The sequence below is a fragment of the Penicillium samsonianum genome, assembly GCF_028829775.1.
Source record: "Penicillium samsonianum strain IBT 33392 chromosome Unknown utg000005l_segment0_segment0, whole genome shotgun sequence".
NCBI classification, from domain to species: Eukaryota; Fungi; Ascomycota; class Eurotiomycetes; order Eurotiales; family Aspergillaceae; genus Penicillium; species Penicillium samsonianum.
Window position 1 is genome coordinate 1397364 of NW_026643263.1, and position 20024 is coordinate 1417387.

Sequence of the window (20024 nt, forward strand, 5' to 3'; positions counted from 1 at the left end):
GGAAACCAGGCCGGGTACTTATATTCCCGATTCTGCCCCACCCGTGAGGGGAGAAGGCTGATTTATTTCCCATGACCGTGGATTGCTTTACAGGGTAGCAAACGATGGGGAAAAAAAAAAGGCAGAACAATGGGATTTTCCAAAACTAACAAGTAAATTGACGAAACGTTTGCTCATCTACTCTTGTCCTCGCCAGTTGCCTTTTTAGGGGGTTTGCACACGCTCGGTGCCCTAGCGAGAATTCCGTCTATGCTGCAAAAGTAGTTTTGAGGAAGTCAAGTTGGACCTGGATGTTCTCCTCGAAGGCCGGTCCGAAGTAAATTTCAAAGTGTCCCACATCTTTGATAACATGGACACTCTTCGGTTTTTTGGCAAGTTCAAACGCCTCCAACTGCGACTCAGAAGATGTTGTTGTGTCGTGCTCTGCCACAACCATCAACAATGGCGTTGGGGAAATTTTATGCAAGAAGTATTTCGGCTCGAAATGCTTTATATTCAAGACGGTCTGCGCAGTTACCCATCGCTCCTGGGTGATCCCACGTCGTTTAGCCTCGTCGATGTAGGAAAAGACATTGGGATCTTGCATAATTGCGTTTGCATTTCCTTTCTTCGCTTCCTCGATGGTCTCTGGATACACCGGGAGCATCGTTGATTGTTGTCCAGCTCGCACAGCTGCACGGTTTTGGAACAGAGCCGGGACCAACGGTGCAGTCGCTGGATCGATTTGGACCTCAGCTGACACAAAGGGAGATTGGGCAATTACCCCAGAGATTCGCTTGTCGACACCAGCCGCTTGGATAGCCACACCTCCAGAGAGACTGCTACCCCAGTAGACGACTTTGGAAGAGTCCACATCAGGCAGAGAGGCAGCGTAATCAAAGGCATCATAATAGTCGTGGACCGATTGCAAGGGGTCTGTTTCATTTCTGATCTTGCCTTCACTTTCACCCCAGTTTCGATTGTCATACACAAGTGTGGTATAACCTGCCTTATGGAAACGAAGAGCGAAATCGAAAAGGAACTGCTCTTTTAGCCCAGAGAACTAGATAAATTTCTTGTCAGTGCTCGGTGAACACAAATACACATCATTAAAAATCGCGACCATACCCCAGGAGTCATGATAATGCATGGACGGTTCTCTCCCGCACTATACAGGCGACCATTCAAGGTCGTACCATCAATGGTTGGGAACTCAACGATGCGGCTTGAAGAAGACATGGTGAAGATTTCAGCAAGTTGGATTTGACGCAAAGGCATACAAAAGAACGAAAATTTAGTAAGAATAGTTCCAAATATATGCTTCTTGGAAGAGCATTCAATAAACGCACGTAATGCGATCTAATAATTGTGATCCCCGGAAACAGCATCAGAACATAACTGTGTGCAACCAATCGGATAAACAAAAGTCGCACACCCTGCAAATCATTGCAAACCAGAAGTGATGTACGGAGTACGAATACCGAGTACTCTGTAGATCAAAAGCAAAATGTGAACTTAATTCGAGCAAGTTACATTTAGATTGGAATTGAGATACCGTTTATATCGATGTATACGACTTCCCGTGTCCGGTTAACCATAAGGTTTAGAAGTGTGCGACTCTTGTTTATCCGATTGGTTTAGCGTACAAGGTTTTCGTATTGTGGGGTTCCCGAGGTCTTCTTTCGCCGATTCTAAAAAGGTAACTTACTTGCTTGAATTCGCATTTTGTTTTTGATCTACATGCCTTCCGATGTCCGGTTGACCATGGTTTTTAGGAGTGTGCGACTTGCCTTTATCCGATTGGCTCAGCGTAGAAGACTTTTTGTATTGCGGGTCTGTTCTATGGAAACCCTCACATCAACTGATTCCAGACTTCGACCGTACTATTCGAGAATGATGGCGGACAATGAAGAGTTATGTTAGTTGGTACATATCTAGCACATTTCTGCATCTCTTTTGAGCATATATTTATATCTAAGCTCGTCTGCAGTCTGCGGTCTTCCCTAAACATTTCAAGATTCGATATCCAGTGACTCGCAACGATGTCATCTATACTTCCCCGAGAAGGTCTTACACTTGAGGCTATCTGCTCTCCATTCTACCACACTCTCTTTCAACCATTGCTTACTGGACCACTCCTATATGGGCTTCTGAAGTACCCTGATTTGCTACAACAGTGGCCTGGTTTGACGAATCTGGTAAACCAGTCAGGTATTCAGAGCGTCGGGGTGCTTCTTGGCCTTGGAATTGTGAGTCGGGTGAACCGCTGGCTGTCTAGACTGGCCGTGAACAATTATTCCAACGACCCAACTTGGGACTGGAATAAGGAAGTCGTCCTTCTCACGGGAGGATCTAGGGGTATTGGTGCCAAGATTGCCGCTAAGCTTGCCCAGGGGGCGGTTGTCAAGTGATCATTCTTGACCTCACCCCTCCAGTATGGAGACTTCGTACGAATTGCCTTTTACACCTTTGAGGTCGACGAGTTACTAATATCGAATTTTTCGAATCCAGCGGAGAATGTTCATTTCTATGAGCTCGAAATCACGTCATCCCAAGCTGTTCAACAAGTTGCAGACCAGATAAGGCAGAAACACGGAGAACCGACAGTTTTGATCAACAATGCTGGTATTGGATCGGCTAAACCAATTCTCGAGGAACCGGAACAAACAACTCGCAAAATGTTTGACGTGAACATCATGTCTCATTTTGTCCTGGTGAAGCAGTTCTTACCGGCGATGATCACAAAGAACCATGGACATATTGTGACAATCGCTAGCATGGCTTCATTCGTTGTGCAGGGTCAAAACGTGGACTACGCTTGCACAAAGGCTGCTACATTGGCTTTCCACGAAGGCCTAAACCAAGAGCTCAAGTACTGGTACAATGCTCCGAAAGTTCGAACGACGTAAGTCAAATTGACTCGACCTACCCGCTTCAGATATTATTCCTTCAGTTGCTGATCCCTCTCAATAGAGTCGTACATCCAACTTGGATTCGAACCCCTCTGATTGACATGTTGACCAAATCTTCCAACTTTAAGGATTTCTGCCTTGAGCCGGAAACTGTTGCAGATGCTGTAGTCAACCAGCTTCACTCTGGTTATGGTGGTCAGCTCATTCTACCTGCTAGACTGAGCATAATGGCAGGCATTAAGGGCTTTCCTCTGTGGCTACAGGAATCAGTTCGCAATAGTATGTCGGCAACATTACTCAAAATGTATAAATCTTGAAGAGGAAGTTATGCAGATAGAGAGCAATACAGTGTATTGTACCATCTGGACTGACTGACTCGGAGGAAAAGAGGAGAAGGAATCAAGACGCGGACCTATCGACCGACCCCTTTAGGACTGATTCCTCACCCAACCCTCCCGAGGTCCCTTTTGTTTGATTATTTTATCTGCTTTACTGCGTGCCATATTTCTTACCTGCACTGTTTAAATATTGAATCAATTAAGTTCCTAACTCTACTTCCAACCTACCTATTCGCGACCGCGAACTGTAAAGATATACTGTTTCCAGGTGTAAGGGCCTGTCAACCGGGCCAGATATAATAAGTCGAAGGATGAGAACCCGGATCTAGTCTTGCATTCACATTTAGAGATCTAGTATCAAGACTGACAAGACAATGTACATCGAGGCCCAAAATCCAATCAGTTCCCAGAAACAACATAAAATTCATTGTGACCTTCAAGTCAAGATCCGGCGAACCATGTTCTTTTCAACAATCATTGGAGTCGGGCGTAAAGAGATGCATCTCGCAGAAACCCACGCATTGCCACCGTGCGACTTCTAGATTCGCTGCACAATGGATCTATGAACTGGGATAATGACCCACCTCTGTTTAATTTAAAAAAAAATCTTAAAACCCAATAATTGCTCAGATATATCAGAGATTTTCGAAGAAATAGGATATGCATAATCTTCAACTCGACTGATGGGGAGAATTCAAGTATGTTAGACCTAGGGTATCCTTTTATGTAGCTATCGGCTTCGAATGAGGTCTCAGCTCATAAGGAGACCAACAATGAGTCCGGATAAGCGGAAAAAATGACTGACTGTGTATTTTTATTCTATGCGGGCAAGTCCAAAATCCTAACACCAATACCAAGCCAACCTAACATAGGTAGACCATAGCAGTCGCCTATCTCCAAGTTATAAATTGTTTAGTATTGAAAGTAGATCTGAAAACTGCTCCGAAAAGGGTTTAGATACGGGGTAGGGCCGTTGTCATTTTTTCAAAAGCCCTGACCAGCTCCGAAGCAAAGATAGCCGGTTCCACTTCATATCCTAGGTGATGTCCAGGGAATAAGAAGCGAGGACAATTAAGAATCGCGGACTGGGGAACAGTGGTTCGCGCATAAAAGGCATCAGCACTTTTGACACCAGCTGCAACAGCAATAGAGACGTTATTATCAAGAATCTTCTTGAGGTCTGGACAGTAGATAGTGAACTGCAGAAACTCATTCTCCCAAAAGTTTTTGCCATCCTCTTGAGATGGCACCGAAAGTGGGGGGCTGCCCTCAAAGCCCTTCATTTCCGTGCGGAATGCTTCCCAGGCAGCTTCGACACCGTGCGCCCGATAAACATCAAGCAGCATAAATGCCCTGTCTAGATGATATGTCGCGTCATCGAGGAGGATAGTCGTGGGCGCTTCATGGACGATCACGCGATCAAGGAACTCGGGGTAGCTGACGGCGAACTGAAATGCGATGATTCCACCCCCGCTATTTGCAAATATCGACGTTTTCTCTCGGCCTAGAGACTTGCAGATGGCGATCACATCGCGTGCTTGCTGTGCCGGGTTGAGCAGCTTGTGTTTGGTGACCGTGCTGGAGTTTGTCTGTCGCCTGTCATATGTGCAGACGGTGAATTTGTTGTCTAGATGTTCGAACAAGGGGTTGAATTGACGCCCTATCCCACCTCCTCCGGGGATCAAAACAAGCAGTGGTCCTGTTCCTTGATACCAATAGTGCAAGTCGCAACCCTCCGTGAAGACCGAATCGAATATCGAGTTGAAAGGCATCGCGGAAGGAGATTTGTTTCTCTTGTGAGTGTATCACAGTCTTATGGACAGCCTATGTTTTGAAATAATAAAGATCATAATCTATATGCAAGGAGCAATCATGTAGTGACACTATATCATCTCGCATGCTCCGACCAAAAAATATTTTAGAGGTATGCGGCGTGATATGATCGTCAATATTAAGTAGTACTATTGGAATCCTCACGAAACTCTGTCGGCCCTTCCGCCAGAGGCGCTAGCTATTTTGCTAATAATAATTAGATATTAAGCAGATAAAAGAGAGACCCCTAGACACGGCTTATTTAAGAGGCGACAATCTATAATAAGTCCGTCCCTATTTTTTACTAATACTAGGTTACTAGAAATACCTTTCTCTTTTAGGATAGGGTGTCCTTTCCTACTTGCCTACCTTATATATAAATCGGGTGAATTAGGACAAAGTATCCACATTCCTAGTGAGCGACGAGACGTGTCCTAATTCCTTACGTATCGTGTCAGATTATAGACGCTACGCTAGATTGGGTTTTCCCTATATCACCCCAATTTTTCATACCTAGGCTAATAAGGTTTTGTCGCTGCTTTAAGGGGAAAGGCATATCGAATGATTGATTGAGTAGATATTGTGGCTTAAGTACTTCTGAGCGGACGGGAAGCCCTGTTTTCCACACCCTATGGTCGTATGTATCATGTAATGTGTGAGAGGATTATAGACTGAGTTTACCCATACATTGTTGTACCATCAGATTTCCGTCATCTTCGTATAGGCCATCGCGGCCAACTTAGCATGTCGCTACCGCTAACACTACACAAAGCACCGTGGGAATGCCCTCGTCCTATCCTCCTATCCTCATCGCTAACCCGCCCACTCCACTTTAGCACCTCCTGTACCATCTTGTCCCCCTCTTGTAATATGCCCCCGTATTGACGCAGGAATTACAGGGCCTCGACAAATTTTGTACGTCCGGCCCGATGGCCTCACCGATGATAGTTCTGCAGAAGAACGAGCACCCAGTCTTTGCCTTTCCCCACCAGTAGTGGTGGGAATGGCCACATAGGTAGTGCGCCGTACCTAGGATCTGTATGCACATAGCGGCCCTCGCGTTATATGTTTCACAAGGGCGGAGGCTGGCGGGGGTCTTGTAGCGGCACGAGGTGCGTATTGAGGTACTGGACCGATTATTGAATGACAGGCTTAGCGATAGATAATGGTAATGCGAGCGGCCCGGGTGGGCGTAAAGAACGGGCGAAGTTAACAAGATTCCCCGAGGGAGGACGGCCTTATATACTTTCATGCGACTAAGATACAAGGCTCATTTATGACCGAAATACATCACTGCGGCCAAGCGTGGCGATGAACCAGCCCATATACTTTTCAGCCTAACCGCCCACTCTTAGCACTGCCACTGTAAGGGTAAGGCCCTTATATTGATTGGTTTTTGAAGACACAACTGCTGAGCAGCGTAGAGCGACCTTCTTCGTATTCGGAGACGCGTCAGGAAGTCGCTTGAGACTACATAACAGGTGATTGAGAAAAGTGAGGCAAACTGGAAACTGGCCCTATTTAGTGCACATCCTCTATGCCAACATTGAATTAAGCAAGCGGAGAATGCAGCCTTGGTGTAAGCATTCAGCTTACCCCGCCCTTAAAGAAGACCCGCCGTTCATCAACCACATCTGCCTTAATACCACTAAAGCCGATTCATGACTTACGAACTGCGCGCTATATTAAGTCCCACGCCAATTTAACATAACTTGTTGCCTTATTCTTTCAATTGGCTCAGAATTAATGATGATCTTGCTAAGATGACAGCAGCAAGTATCCCGATTAGGCATGTGGGGCCCTTTTGATTGGCAGGTTGAACCCACGGAAAGCGACGGGAGCGCCGGGTTCGCCGAAGAGTCGACGAGTCACACGGAGTAGAAATGGGGACCACTCCACTCATCCTGATATGCCTGGCTCATTTGATCCCCATGTTCTCTGCTGGTGGTTATGGGTTGGGAGCATGGATTCTTAGAATATCACTTTAGGGATACGGGGCGATGTATATATTTGGGGGTTTGGCTAGGCTTTAGCCATTATTAAGACTCTCAGCATCAACACTCACGCCAAGCAAGTCAGGAAAGCTCCTGGGAGTCAACAAATCGTTAATTAGCATCGTTCATGGGGACATTGTAAAATTCCATCCTACAGTGTCAGTGCCGTTCAGCGGCTGCTCCCCAGCTCCGCTCATCAGCACATCAAAGAAGGCAGTGTCAAGGCCTTGGAAAAGCCATTCTTCCATGCCAGCAGAAGCATCAGGAAATGTCGCTTCTGGCAGTGTGAAGACATCTCCAGACGTGGCCTGGGAAACCTGTCGCCCGTGCTTCCGTGCTGATGATGGCCTCGCCACCTGCGCGGTTGCTCGTGAGGCTGCAGCATCGGGTGTGACCACATCAGTGCGATGGTCGGAGTCGGGTGGTGTTCTGACGTGGATAGATCCAAAGCCACCAATTGTCACACCCTCATGAGGAACTTGTTCCTGCTCCGTGTCGAAGGGCATAATAGAAAGACCGTCTCGCGCAATTTTTATGGTACCCACGTACGGCACCTTGACAACCAACATGTTTTGCTCGTGTTCTTGACCGCCATCCGAGTGCCTCTCAGCAGGCCCCGCCTCAATATCCAACAAATTCTTTAGAAGGGCAGCACATTTCGCTGTGAGGAAATCCTCATGCGGCTCCGACATGGATTCCATGCACTCAAGAGCCCGCTCCACCGTCGCCCGGTCTCCAACCCGCTGGTGTACGAGCAGGTTTTCCGTACCATTGTTAGAGTGGCTCAAGATGTGGGCCAGCATCAGTGTCATGCCCGCAATCAGAGCCACAAAATCGCCCATCCGACAGCCGGCCGTGATTGGGTTGAACGTACGGATCGCAATCTGTCGGATCAGAATCTCACGGCTGGCGCTTGCGCAGGCGATTCTCGAGTACTCCCTCTGCGAGATATGTCTTGGGTTTATCATATATGGCAGATGGAGCTGGTTCACTAAAGAGTAATAAAATATATGGTCCCAAGCTCGTCGAGTTTCCCAGAAGGCATCCGCTGAGTCTACTTCGAGACCTGCAAATTGCAATGGCCGCCAGAACGCAGGCGGCCATTGTTGAGTGACCCCCAAGAGCTCTTGATCAATCTCTTGAGTCATGTCAAGTGCTTCCTGGGGTGCGTGCATCTGATTCCGTTCGATAATCTTGCGTACCACATTCGGAATGAGTACAGGCAAGTTGCCGCTCTCAACACAAGCACTTGTTGCCCGGGGGATTGTAAAACTCGCACCGCTGGTGCTTGTGGGTAGACCTAGTAGTAAGCATAGAAATTGCTCCGTGGAAACCACACAGGCCCACATGACCGCAGGGTCAAGATCGTTCTGCTGGTTGACGACTTTGAAGCGATAGTGACCTGGTCGATGCAAGCCTAATAGCTGTGCAGTCATGACAGCACGGCGCATTGTAATCCAGGATCGTCGGATGTTGCCGCCATCTATGTGATAGATGCCTTCAAGGATGAGGTTCTCGAGAGCTTCCAACGTGCCCAGCAAGACGTCATTCGTATTCACCAGCTTGATGGCCGAGTCCGCTAGCTGCTCCATGATGACGCGATGGGGCTTAGTGAGGCCAGGTATTGCTTTTGTGGGAGACAGGTGTTGCAAACCTACTGCGAAAAGCAACATTTGTCTTGCCAACAAGACTGGGTGGCTTTCCGAATACAGGAGATTGGCTACTGGTAATTGTTCTTTAGCCATTTCGCTCGAGCTGCATAGCTTGAAACTGGATTTGTAGCAAAAGATGGACATTCTGCTGAGGTTTTCAAGCAGAATTTCAATGTCTTTCTGAGGAGGGAGAGAACTTCGTAGGGCTTGAGTGATATTCGGATATGCGGAAGCCTCCGAAATGGAACCATGACTGGACGCGGGCGTTGGTGGCAACTGAGGTGTCGCGAGTTGGCATGGTAATCCCTCAGTCCGTAGGCGACTCGACACATCATTTTGCTTTATTACATCATTAGTAAATAGCCGTGTATATGAAGATACTGACTAACTTTGCCATGCACTGATGATGCCGGTGTTGTATGTATTGCAAAGGGAGTCGGTGGTAAACAGCCAACAATAGCATCTGGTTGAGAACGGATACCACTATCGCCCACTAGCCGTGTATTGGTAGTAGCGTTTTGCTCAGTATCTCTTGTATCGCTCTCAGCCATTTCCGGTCCGTCCATTAGTTGACTGATGCATCTCGTGCCTCGACGATGGCAAGTGATGCAGATAGTATCATCCAGCGATGAAAAGGTACACTTGACTTTTCTCTGTCTGCACTCCCAGCAGCTGTGTGTACCTTTGCGAACCTTTCTGCGCTTCGCTAGGGGTTCGTCCGAGGGAATCCTCATCATTTGGTGGGCAGACTATCGCAAGCTACGACCACGGCAAGAGAGACTAGCCTTTGGCAGAGCGCAGAAATACACAGATACCCTATCAGGAAGTTTGGACCGAGATAATTAGTACTGGAGATTTCCGAGGCGCTTTTTTGTTGTGGTTGCAGATGACGAGGCCTCTAGATGTTGTCTCGGTCGCGCTAGGGCACGTTCATGCTGACCAATGGACGTTCGTCCGACCGACCTTTCGGACGATTCAGCCGAGATATGTACCACGCTCGGTGGCTCAAGGGAACGTTCAACTCGCAAGCAATGCAAATTTACTCTTCTGTTCACGGTATCTTAAAGATATGGTTCCTCTTCAAAGGTCTGGATTTTCCGTCCTTGAGACTAATACAATGTATTCACACTACTGATCAGATATCTCCTTATGAGCACAAGAATAGTCGCCCGCTTATGCGGCCGTGTCAGGTCTTTTTTTGGTAGTCTTTTATGGTAGTCTTCTCAAATGGTCTTTTAGATGTCTTTTTACATGTCTTTTTTGGTGGTCTTTTCGGATTCTTCTCAGTTAGTGTTTTCAGATGTCTGTTTTCATAGATATTGTCTCCCCCTTCTCAGTTTGTTAGCTAGACGGCAGAAAAAGGGAAACAAGGCATACTTTGTGCAGACGACTTTTCTATGTATAATCTTTGGTTATAGATGAAGATTGAATGGGGCCGAGCTTGATTCGGCCGAACTATACAAAGTAGTGACACCCCTTGTCTAGCCCGGAGATGTGACATGTCTGTCTGGGTTTGTTTGTTGCGGCTGGAGTTTGTCCGAAGCCAACATACATAAACAAGCTATGTATTTCGTGATGTGGAAAGGGTCAATCTTTAATCCTGTCATATCACCATTTTGCAAACTTGTTCAACAATGGACAAGCAAACCATGGACTCGGAGAAGCAGGCGACGGCCCAAGACCCTCCGTGGCGTTCGTCTACCCTTGCGTCAAGTTCAGAACAAGGCAGCATGGATGTAGCCAATGACGGCGCAAAATCTAGTGCTGCCGATGAATATCCGCATGGTGCCCGCCTGGCTGCTGTTGTGTGCTCACTCATGTTGGGCATGTTTTTGGTGGCACTTGACAACGTTAGTCCCCCGTTTCGCGATACACCACACAGCTGACCAACGCTATAACTAGACCATCATCGGCACGGCAATTCCCAAGATAACGGACGAATTCCATGACCTAAACAGAGTGTCGTGGTACGGGTCAGCCTATTTGATGACATATGGCGGTGGTTAGTTATATAGACACATTCGTTTCTGGATGGCATGTTAACCTTTCACGCAGAGCCGCTCCTTTCTTCCCATCTACGAATGCTTGGATATTACGAAATCGCTAATTGTTACAGGCTTCCAATCAACCTGGGGAAAGTTTTATAAGTACTTTCCGATCAAGCTTTGGTTTCTCGTTGCCATATTGATTTTTGAAGTGGGCAGTCTCATCTGCGCCGTGGCTCCAAACCCTACAACTCTCATAGTCGGCCGGGCTATCGCTGGCTTTGGCGGATCGGGAGTTGGCGTGGGGATTTTTACGATTATTGGGTTCGCTGCGCCTCCTGAGAACCGTCCACAGCTTTTGGGCTTTACCGGAGCAACCTATGGCGTGGCCGCGGTCTTGGGACCGCTCATTGGCGGCGCTTTCACTGACAAAGTGTCATGGCGCTGGGTAAGATGAGAGGCATTGAAATATTAGAGTTATCACTGACCACTGAATAGTGCTTCTACATCAATTTGCCTATCGGGGGACTAACCGCCGGGACGATCTTCTTGCTCTTTAAGCCCCCAATTAGCGCAGCCCCAGCAAAGGCTACACCTAAAGAGAAGTTCTTGCAAATGGACCTCGTCGGTGGGGCCCTTATGATGGGATTGATCACTTCATGTATCCTGGCGCTGCAGTATGGCGGCCAAACACATTCCTGGAGGAGCAGCGAGGTTATAGGACTGCTGGTCGGCTTTTGTGTGATCGTTGTGGTCTTTGTAGCTTGGGAGATCTACCAGAAGGAACGTGCAATGATTGTACCACGACTGGTAAGCCATGATGCAAGTCTCATCCTGCTCTGATATGAACTAATGGCGAAATGGCTGTAGTTCACGAAACGCTACATTTCCGTGGGCTCCGTATACATGTTCTTCTTCGGCGGCGCCTACTTCATCATCCTTTACTATCTTCCGATCTATTTCCAGAGCGTCTATAACAGCAGTCCAATCGGATCTGGTGTCAAAATGCTCGCACTCATCATCCCGCTAACCCTCGCTGCCATCGTGCAGGGGTTCGCGCTATCCAAAATCGGCATCGTACCTCTGTTCTGGACCATAGGTGGCGTTTTGGGAACCGTCGGCTGTGGCCTATTCTATACTTTTGGTACTGAAACATCTACTGCCAAGTGGATTGGGTATCAGATTCTTGTTGGTTTCAGCGCGGGCTGGACATTCCAGATTGCCATGTCAAATGCACAAGTCCATGCTTCACCAGAGGACATGTCGCAGGCCACAGCTATCGTCAATTGTGAGTCCTTAATTTACTGTAGCTTACACGAGATGTCTGCTAACAGTAGTTCCAGTCTTCACAACCGTTGGCGGAGCTTTCTTCCTCGCAGCAGCACAATGCGCCTTCAACAATCGGCTGCTTGAAACAATTGCCATAAAACTCCCCGAGATCGACCCGGCAGTAGTTATTGGGACCGGTGCAACGCAAATCCACGAAGCTTTTACGCCCGTGCAAGTTTCTATCGTCATCGATGCCTACATGGTTGGTCTGAAAGCTGCCTTTGCGATTACAATTGCGGCCTATGGTGTCGCCACTGTCAGTGGCTTCTTTGGCAGCTGGAAGAAGCTCCACAGTGACGAGCTGAAGAAGGCGGCTGGTGGCGCTGCGTAAACGCCTCCAGATGTGGCGTGTCTGACAGGAGCCAGCATATTGGTGGTGGATTTAGAATGATGAAGACCACCGGGGGTTGGGGGGCATTCCGCGACTCAGGTTGTCGGGTCTAGAGTTCCAGAGTTGCCGCTCGGTGTACAGACTTTTCTTTTTCACCGAGTGGGTGTATTAGATGTATTAGATAGAACTTTTAATAAAGCGCTGCCACGTACCTTCTTGACCAGAAGAGCAAGTATCCCCACAAATCTGAACCAATAAATTCCAATTCTGTTATATAATAGATTTCAAAACCAACGTACCTAGGTAGCTACCTAGTTAGCAAGGTGGTTAGAGACTTATTATGCTATGTGAAATCATTAGATTAATTATAATGACCATAAAACCAAGTGTAGTTCCTAAAGTTCCCTTTACTTCACGTTAAGTGATGTAATACGGTTCATAATGCATATCTACCTGTAGCCGGAACCTACAAACTACTCTAGAAGCGAGCGATATCGCTTGTTAGTGAAAGGTTAAAGAGTGTCTGAGGCAGCTTGACCTTGGTACGTACTAACGGGTGTAGCACTAGTCCTGAAACCCGCCTTAAGGAGTAATTGACAGTTATAAACAAAGGCCTTATGTGAATCACGGCGTTTGATGAGGTTTTGTTGTTTGACCCCCCTCCCCTTCCCTTTGACCTGAGCCTCTTCTTTGTGTGAAGGATCCCGTCGATGCCTCAGGTTTCAGACTTGCGTTACAGTAGATATATCTTGCTTCTCCCCTTTCTCTCTTTCTCTTCTCCCTCTCTCCTCCCAGTGGTGATAATCTAACACGATTCATTCTTCAGCTTTTACTTTCCTGGCTTACGACACCTTTTTCTCCAAGAGTTCCAGGAAGACCTTTTCCATACGAAAATATGGCCTTTTCACTTTTACCAGCCGAGCTGAAACTTATGATCTTCGAATACCTCATCGCTGGAGCGGACGTGGAAGAGAACTTCAAACTGACACCCTATGCTACCGTCAACCGCGAGTGGCAGGGGATATTCGAAGAACAGATTTTCGAACACATCCAAATTACCACGGGTAAGCGATTGGCTGATTTCAACCACCGATCGTGGGTGAGAACCAGAAGCCTGATTCGAAGTATTGCCTTGACTGTTGAGCTGGAGTCTTACTATGATCATGGCGACGCGCGCTGCCGCTACGAAAATGAAGACGAACAGAGACGCAATAGCGAGATCTTTACAGTCTCGATCCAGTCGCTTTTCAATACTCTAGCCAAATGGCCAAGAAGGGGAGATGAGGTCTTTACTCTTTTGATCGAGACGCAGTCCCCAGACGATAAAAGTGCCCAAACCCCCGAGGCTTGGGAGGAGCGGCGGTTGCGCGCGCGAGAGTCCCACGATTTTCTGGATAAGAGATTTGAGAGATCATGGCTCCGATTCGACGAGAAACTTGTTGGTGTTAGATGCGCATCTGTCCCTTTGGTCACTTGCCTTGTGGTCACAGGAGGCCAGATCAGAAGAGACAATTTGAGGAAAATCGAACCTGTTTCATGTTCTCTCATTATGGCGAAGTTGCCTCGACTCGACCATCTGACGCTCTATTTGGATGACCGTTGCACGTGGAATCCAGAACTCAGATATCGCCACCGGAAAGGTATGCTACATAAGGTTCGTACATGACAACGTACAAGCTAACCGCAAATCTAGACTTCGCAGACTCTATTCCCCTGTGGCCTCGCAGCTTAACGTACCTCATCCTTGACTTCCCCTTCAACGAACCTTCCGATGAGTTTTATCCTCCAGCAACCTCAACGGTGGAAGGAAACCCAGACCCGCTGAGCTCGCGCCTGCACGAACTTTCCCAACGACTGTACGGACTCCACGCGGACCGAGGTGTATTCGGAAGAGAAGTATTCTGGCCCCTGGTTGCACAGGATAACGCCGAGCTTCCCTCCTGGCCAGAGCTAAACAGGATGACCTTGAGCTATGTGCCCATAACACCAGGTGGGACTCGCATGTTCGAAAAGAATGAGCCAGAACAGATCCTGACGTTGGGTCATCATTCCACCATCGACCCGACAATCTATGAAGAAATGGATGACACTGATATCGATTGGGTTCCCCCTGAGCAGCGCAGGAACAGATGGTTTCGCAGAAAGCCCAATCACGAAATTTTCAATGAATATTTTCTAACAGCTGGCAAGGCTGCTCTTCGGATGCCCAAAATGATCATTATGAAAATCGAAGTGGTAGAAGGCGTAAATATGCTCGGGTTTCGGTACGAAGTCACAGACGGAGTTGCGAAGGTAACCTGGTTATGTGATTGGGATCTTCAAGCATTTGAAATAAGCAACGAGGTCTTGCAGATCTGGGAAAAGGTTGCTTACCAACACACTGGACGTGATCTTGAACTTGAGTTTGACAGATATTGAGTTAGAATTGCACTGAATTGCGGAAAGGGTCTCCATATCTTCATTGTCAATATCAGTTTATAGCATTGAGAACAAAGTACTAGTTAGAGAGCTGCAAGGCAACTGTAATAGTAATTCAGATATTTTAATTCTTCTATCTTAATTCAAGCCTGCAGGCCAAAACCAGGCATTAAGGCACCCATATTTACCAAAAATGGAGTTTTAGCGCCTGGCATATATACCGCTGCGTAGAAGGAAAAAAAAATATCTATGAAAACAGACTTCTGAAAAGTTTAACTGAGAAGACCAACTAGAAGACCACAAAACAGACATTTAAAAGACTACCTCAGAAGACTATCTGAGAAGACTACTAAAAAAATACATGACAAGGCCGCATAAGCGGCCGACTATTCTTATTTATTATGAGTCCAATCCTTATGTACATTTGCACTCCCAATATGTCTTTATGCCGTGTGGACCACTCCAAATGCTAAGACTCAAACCAATCACCACGTCAACTTCAACACAAATTTTATACTGCTGAGCTTCCCATTCCTATTTGCACGCCTTCTTCCTAACCATCACATCTCATATAGCTTCTTGAATATACTTTCAGACTGCGCCAACAGCTCTTGAGGCTTACCCGACTCCACCACGCGCCCCTCATAGAGCACAACTACGCGGTCGAAATCGACGATCGTGTTGAGACGATGCGCAACGGAGATTATAGTACAACCCTAGAATTCGTCTCGGATGATGGCCTGCATAGTCCTATCGGTTTGGATGTCGACACTGGTCCCATTGTTAGCTCCTGCAGTTTGGGGGCTAGAAACCGCACAAGACTCACCTCGAAGACACCTCATCCAACACCACAACCTTACTCTTTCGTAGGAGACTCCTTGCCAGGCAAAACAGCTGTCGCTGGCCATGACTCAAAAAGTCCCCAGCCATGATTGCACTCAGCCCGCCCTTCGCTTCGACCACAGACCAGATCTGACATTTTTCCAAGACTCGGATCAAGATCTCGTCATCTTGTGTCGTCGCACCCCACGGGTCGAGGTTAAATCGCACTGTTTCAGAGGTAACCCAGTACGGCTCCTGGGTAATGATGTTGATCCGCTGGCGCAAGGCTTCGCGGGAAAGAAGAGCCAGGTCCAAGCCATCTATGGTTATAGAGCCCTGACGGAATTCCAGGAGGTGAAAGAGCGAAGCAAGGAGCGAAGACTTGCCGCTACCGGTTCGGCCGCAGATGCCAATTTTCTGCCCAGGCTGTATCTTAAGAGAGACGTCTTGGAGGACGAGTGAAGAAGATTCACGGTATGAGGCGGCGAAGTTGTTGATATCAACTGCACCATGAGGAGGCCAAGTTGGTGCGGGAGAAACTGTCTCTAGAAGTTTGACTTCTGACTCGGTGGTATTGATAAACTCGCGTACGCGTGCGAGAGAACCGAGGGAAGTCTCCGTCATGCTCCAAAGTTGGACCAATTCGCAGAGGCTCTCATTGAAGCTCATGATATTCAGCAGGCCCAGGCCGACCAGGGCGGGATGAACAGTGTCGCGGAGGGAGACGATTGTGCCAATCAAAAGGGTTCCGAGTCCAGCGACCAAGAGATTCAGCACAAGTGCAAGCCAGACCTGGATTGTTTTCAGAAGATAAATGGGTCTCTGGCTATTGTCAAGTAGCTCAGAGTTTCGGGCGCAGAATGGCTCAATCCAGCCCAAGGCTCGGATGCTGACGAGGCCGGCGATGGTTTCTTGGAAGTGGGTGTACAGAGGTGCTTGTTGCTCCTGGCGCATGGCTCGGAGCTGACGAGAAGTCTGAAGATAGAATCTTTGGATGGAGATGAGGACCAGAACGAGAAATGGGATAGTCGCTAGCAGGTACGATGATGAAACTGCGATGAGACCAGCCCCGATCACAAAGATCGCTAACTGCAGCATAGTGCCAATCAGCACTCCTGGTAGTTCATTGTCGATAACGCCGAGGTCGTTGCTGAACCAGTTCAGCACTATGCCTGAATCAGTGGAGGTGAAAAACGACAAAGGGGCCAGCAATACGGTCTGCAAGAGCCGCTGGTGGAGGCCGTTCGATACTCGAGGGATGATGTTGAAGAACTGTCCCCAGACCAGCAGACTGAGTGAAAGCAGGGAAATTACGGCTGCCAACCCCAGAGACCCCAGGAACCATGAGGTAGATACAATCGTTGAGCGATCGACCGGACTGGCGAAATAGTTAAGAAGCAGCCCAGGAGCCTTGATTGCGGTGACGTAGATCAAACTATAAAGAGAAGCGAGTCCTATCGAGAATCGGCCTGCTGCAACGAAATAATGTGTGATCGCCTTCCAATCTTCAATGTTCGACACTGGAGACTTAGCCGAGATCTCATCTTCTTCCTCTTCATGCGTTATGTCAACTGCTGGCTGCTTTGTCAGTATTTCTACGCTGTCGGACTGAGAGCTAGCTTCCTCGGCATTCCTGGAATTGTCCTTGAAGCGAACAGAGAGACCAGCTACGTATCCTCCGGTCTGTTGAACAAGAGTCTCATAAGTTCCTTGCTCCGCAATTGTTCCATCTTTTGACAGTACGACGACCCAGTCAGCATGTGGCAAGCGGGCAACGGCATGGGTGACAAGAACAACACTGGTGTTCTGAGAGCGCAGGGGGCCTGACTGGGAGAAGAGCCTGCGAATGATCTCGTCTTCTGTATCCGCATCCAAGCCGCTGAAAATATCATCCAGAACCAAGAGTTCTTTCCGCGCAAATACCGCCCGGGCTAGGGCAAGACGGAGTTTTTGGCCGCCGCTGAGGGCGATTCCATTGGTTCCTACTATGGTTCGGTCTTTGTTCGGTAGGTTCCTCAGATCCGCTGAAAGGCCACAGCAGTGAATTACCTCCCCATAGAAAGGCTCATTTTCAGATGAACTCCCACATATACTAGCCTTGATTGTTGAATTGATAGTCCACGGTGTTTGGTCAGCAAATCCAACCGAGGGGGTCGACAGCCAAACGGTCCCAGACGACAAGGGAGTCTCACCAAGTATACCCTTCAGCAGGGTACTCTTTCCACAACCTGTCGGGCCGACTACCATGACCAAGGAGCCTCGTTTGACGCGGAGATTAAGATTGTGAAGCACCAGGCTTTCGTCCGCCCACCCAAAAGAGGAATTCTGAAGGACCAGGATATCGTCCGTTCTCTGACCAGTCAAATTCCCATCGACCTGCCTGGGGGGCTCCGGTTGCAAAATTCGACGCTCTTGTCGTGAAGGAGACAGAAGAAATTCTTGGATCCGGCTGAAGCATCCTAGAGAGGCCACTAGCTCAGGAAATGTTTGGACCAGCATCATCAGCGGTGGCTCCAGGAGCTGAAGAATCGAGAGGATAGCAAACGCGGTGGGAATGTCCAATCGCTGTCCCGTGCATCGTTCCTGGAGAATGTAGATCGCAAATGTGGAAACCGGCGCAGCGATGCTGGTGACATTTTGAAAGACCACTTGAACAACAATCAGCCAACGGATCTTGCGTGCGATGTGGTTTTCCTGCACCCGCAAGCGCTGCACCAGATCAGCAACAACGGAAGATAGCCCCAGAAGCTTGATGTTCCTGATTGCGCCCAGCATGGCTGCAGTAGAAGAGGTACGAGTTTGAATGGCTTCGATCCATATATCCTGATATTTGGGAAATAACCGTGTGCAGACGGCCATGGCGATGACTGCACAGCCGAAGAAAAACCCAGGGGCAATGAAGCCAGGGCCTAGCTGAGTGTATAGAAGGTATAAAGCGACCACCACCTCGATACTTGCTGCAGTGGTATCATGCAAAGTGCCGAAAGCCGTCGTGATTCGCTCAATGTTGGCGGAAATAAGGGTTAACGCAGCCTTCTCTTCCAGCTCGGTGATACTCAAATACACGCTTTTCTGATAGATCAAGGATATCAGTCCGCCTCGAATGCTGACAATGAATCGGTTTATCTGATGTTTGGCGGATGCACCAAGGACCGCGATACTGATATATACAAGAGCATATGTACTGACCAGGCGCCAACCAGAACCACCCTGATAACCGATCGGGTTGTTCACGAAATCCGTAGTATCCCGAATCAATTGTGGCTGGACGAACTTAACACCGATCAAAAGTAGCTGTGGTATACCTGAGGCCAGGATTTGCCATTTAAGGGCTGATAAAACCACTCGCAAAAGTCGGTTTGAACCCGCGTTGCGTTTTCGCTCCCATTCTCCCTGGAACTTAGCTTCGAGCTGCTGGGACGACAAGGCTGAATCTAGAGAATAAAGATTGCTGGGTGTGAGAGTGTTGAAAAAGCCGCGCCATAGGAGAGGGTTAATCCACCAGAGAAATATCTTGCTATATGGGCCGCTGGTGTCTGCAGGACTGAGATCACGGTGGCTAGCGAGCAAAAGGTGTCGTTTGGGCAGGGCTTCAATGACAAGCGCAATTGATTCTGCCACAACAAGGATGATGGAGATTGTTGGAATTGGGTCTATCGTTGTCTCCAAGGCCAGGCCACTAGATGGTTTATCGAGAGACAGCAGCGTCCTGGTCTGAGAGATGTCCAAAGGAAGAGTCACCCCAAGATAGAGGGCAATGAGATTTGAAGGCGCGACTGATCGATCATGCTCATAGCCTGACAGAACCAGCAGAGCAATTCCAGCCACGAATTCGGAACCTGTGACCCGGGCGGCAATACTCGAGGGCTTCAATGTCCATAGAACCAAAACAGACAGGCGCAAAGTGACCAAAATGGTAAGGACTATGAGCTTGCATCTTCGCAACCCGGATGGATTGACTTTGGTAGATTGGTACTTGAGGTGGGCGACTCGAACGCTGGCCGCGGCCAAGAAAAGACCGGCTGCTCCAGCCTGGACCACAGACTGGCCCCATGGCCAGTCAAGAAATGAAATAAGATTGGACATATAAAATTCTGGTTTCTATAAAGTTGATGATAGCAATGAAGTTCAGCGGCAGCTACATTTGATAACTACAAAAGGCTCTCCAGGCAGTCGCAATTACATAACCAAGCACGCAATGATGGCTTGTTGCTACTGGGATGCCTAGGATTAGGGCACTAGTCTTATGAAAACTAGGATGCCTATCTACTAGACAAAGCTGATGGGACGCTGCTCACGGATTGCAATCTGACTAGACCCGAAGTGGTGCAATCTCTTTTATTACAGTATATATCTCTTCCGTCTAAGGCTATCTAGATACCTAGGCAAAGGCTTAGCGACTACGTTAGTGATCTATTAAGCCAGACAGATAACGTATATACTTTCGCAAAA

At 48.1% G+C, this 20024-nt stretch overlaps 7 protein-coding genes across 7 annotated transcripts; 3 read left to right on the plus strand and 4 right to left on the minus strand.

Moving 5' to 3' along the window:
- Positions 1-247: 247 nt before the first annotated feature.
- N7471_009447 (alpha/beta hydrolase) lies at positions 248-1218 on the minus strand (the record flags this gene model as incomplete). Its single annotated transcript, XM_057282166.1, has 2 exons — positions 248-1042; positions 1108-1218. 2 exons carry the CDS (start codon positions 1216-1218, stop codon positions 248-250), a joined length of 906 nt encoding a protein of 301 aa, XP_057133049.1.
- An 803-nt stretch (positions 1219-2021) lies between these two features.
- N7471_009448 (uncharacterized protein) lies at positions 2022-3323 on the plus strand (the record flags this gene model as incomplete). The annotated part of the gene is made up of 4 exons (XM_057282167.1): positions 2022-2381; positions 2415-2884; positions 2953-3170; positions 3274-3323. 4 exons carry the CDS (start codon positions 2022-2024, stop codon positions 3321-3323), a joined length of 1098 nt encoding a protein of 365 aa, XP_057133050.1.
- Positions 3324-4182: 859 nt separating this feature from the next.
- Positions 4183-5001, minus strand: N7471_009449 (alpha/beta fold hydrolase; the record flags this gene model as incomplete). Its single annotated transcript, XM_057282168.1, has 1 exon — positions 4183-5001. The coding sequence occupies one exon, from the start codon at positions 4999-5001 to the stop codon at positions 4183-4185; it is 819 nt and encodes a 272-aa protein (XP_057133051.1).
- Positions 5002-7160: 2159 nt separating this feature from the next.
- N7471_009450 (uncharacterized protein) lies at positions 7161-9424 on the minus strand (the record flags this gene model as incomplete). Its single annotated transcript, XM_057282169.1, has 2 exons — positions 7161-9026; positions 9077-9424. 2 exons carry the CDS (start codon positions 9422-9424, stop codon positions 7161-7163), a joined length of 2214 nt encoding a protein of 737 aa, XP_057133052.1.
- Positions 9425-10321: 897 nt separating this feature from the next.
- On the plus strand, positions 10322-12332 carry N7471_009451 (MDR family MFS transporter; the record flags this gene model as incomplete). The annotated part of the gene is made up of 6 exons (XM_057282170.1): positions 10322-10537; positions 10590-10689; positions 10804-11120; positions 11171-11482; positions 11543-11960; positions 12016-12332. 6 exons carry the CDS (start codon positions 10322-10324, stop codon positions 12330-12332), a joined length of 1680 nt encoding a protein of 559 aa, XP_057133053.1.
- An 895-nt stretch (positions 12333-13227) lies between these two features.
- N7471_009452 (uncharacterized protein) lies at positions 13228-14750 on the plus strand (the record flags this gene model as incomplete). Its single annotated transcript, XM_057282171.1, has 2 exons — positions 13228-13972; positions 14026-14750. 2 exons carry the CDS (start codon positions 13228-13230, stop codon positions 14748-14750), a joined length of 1470 nt encoding a protein of 489 aa, XP_057133054.1.
- A 560-nt stretch (positions 14751-15310) lies between these two features.
- On the minus strand, positions 15311-19658 carry N7471_009453 (uncharacterized protein; the record flags this gene model as incomplete). The annotated part of the gene is made up of 2 exons (XM_057282172.1): positions 15311-15466; positions 15588-19658. 2 exons carry the CDS (start codon positions 19656-19658, stop codon positions 15311-15313), a joined length of 4227 nt encoding a protein of 1408 aa, XP_057133055.1.
- Between the last annotated feature and the right edge of the window lie 366 nt (positions 19659-20024).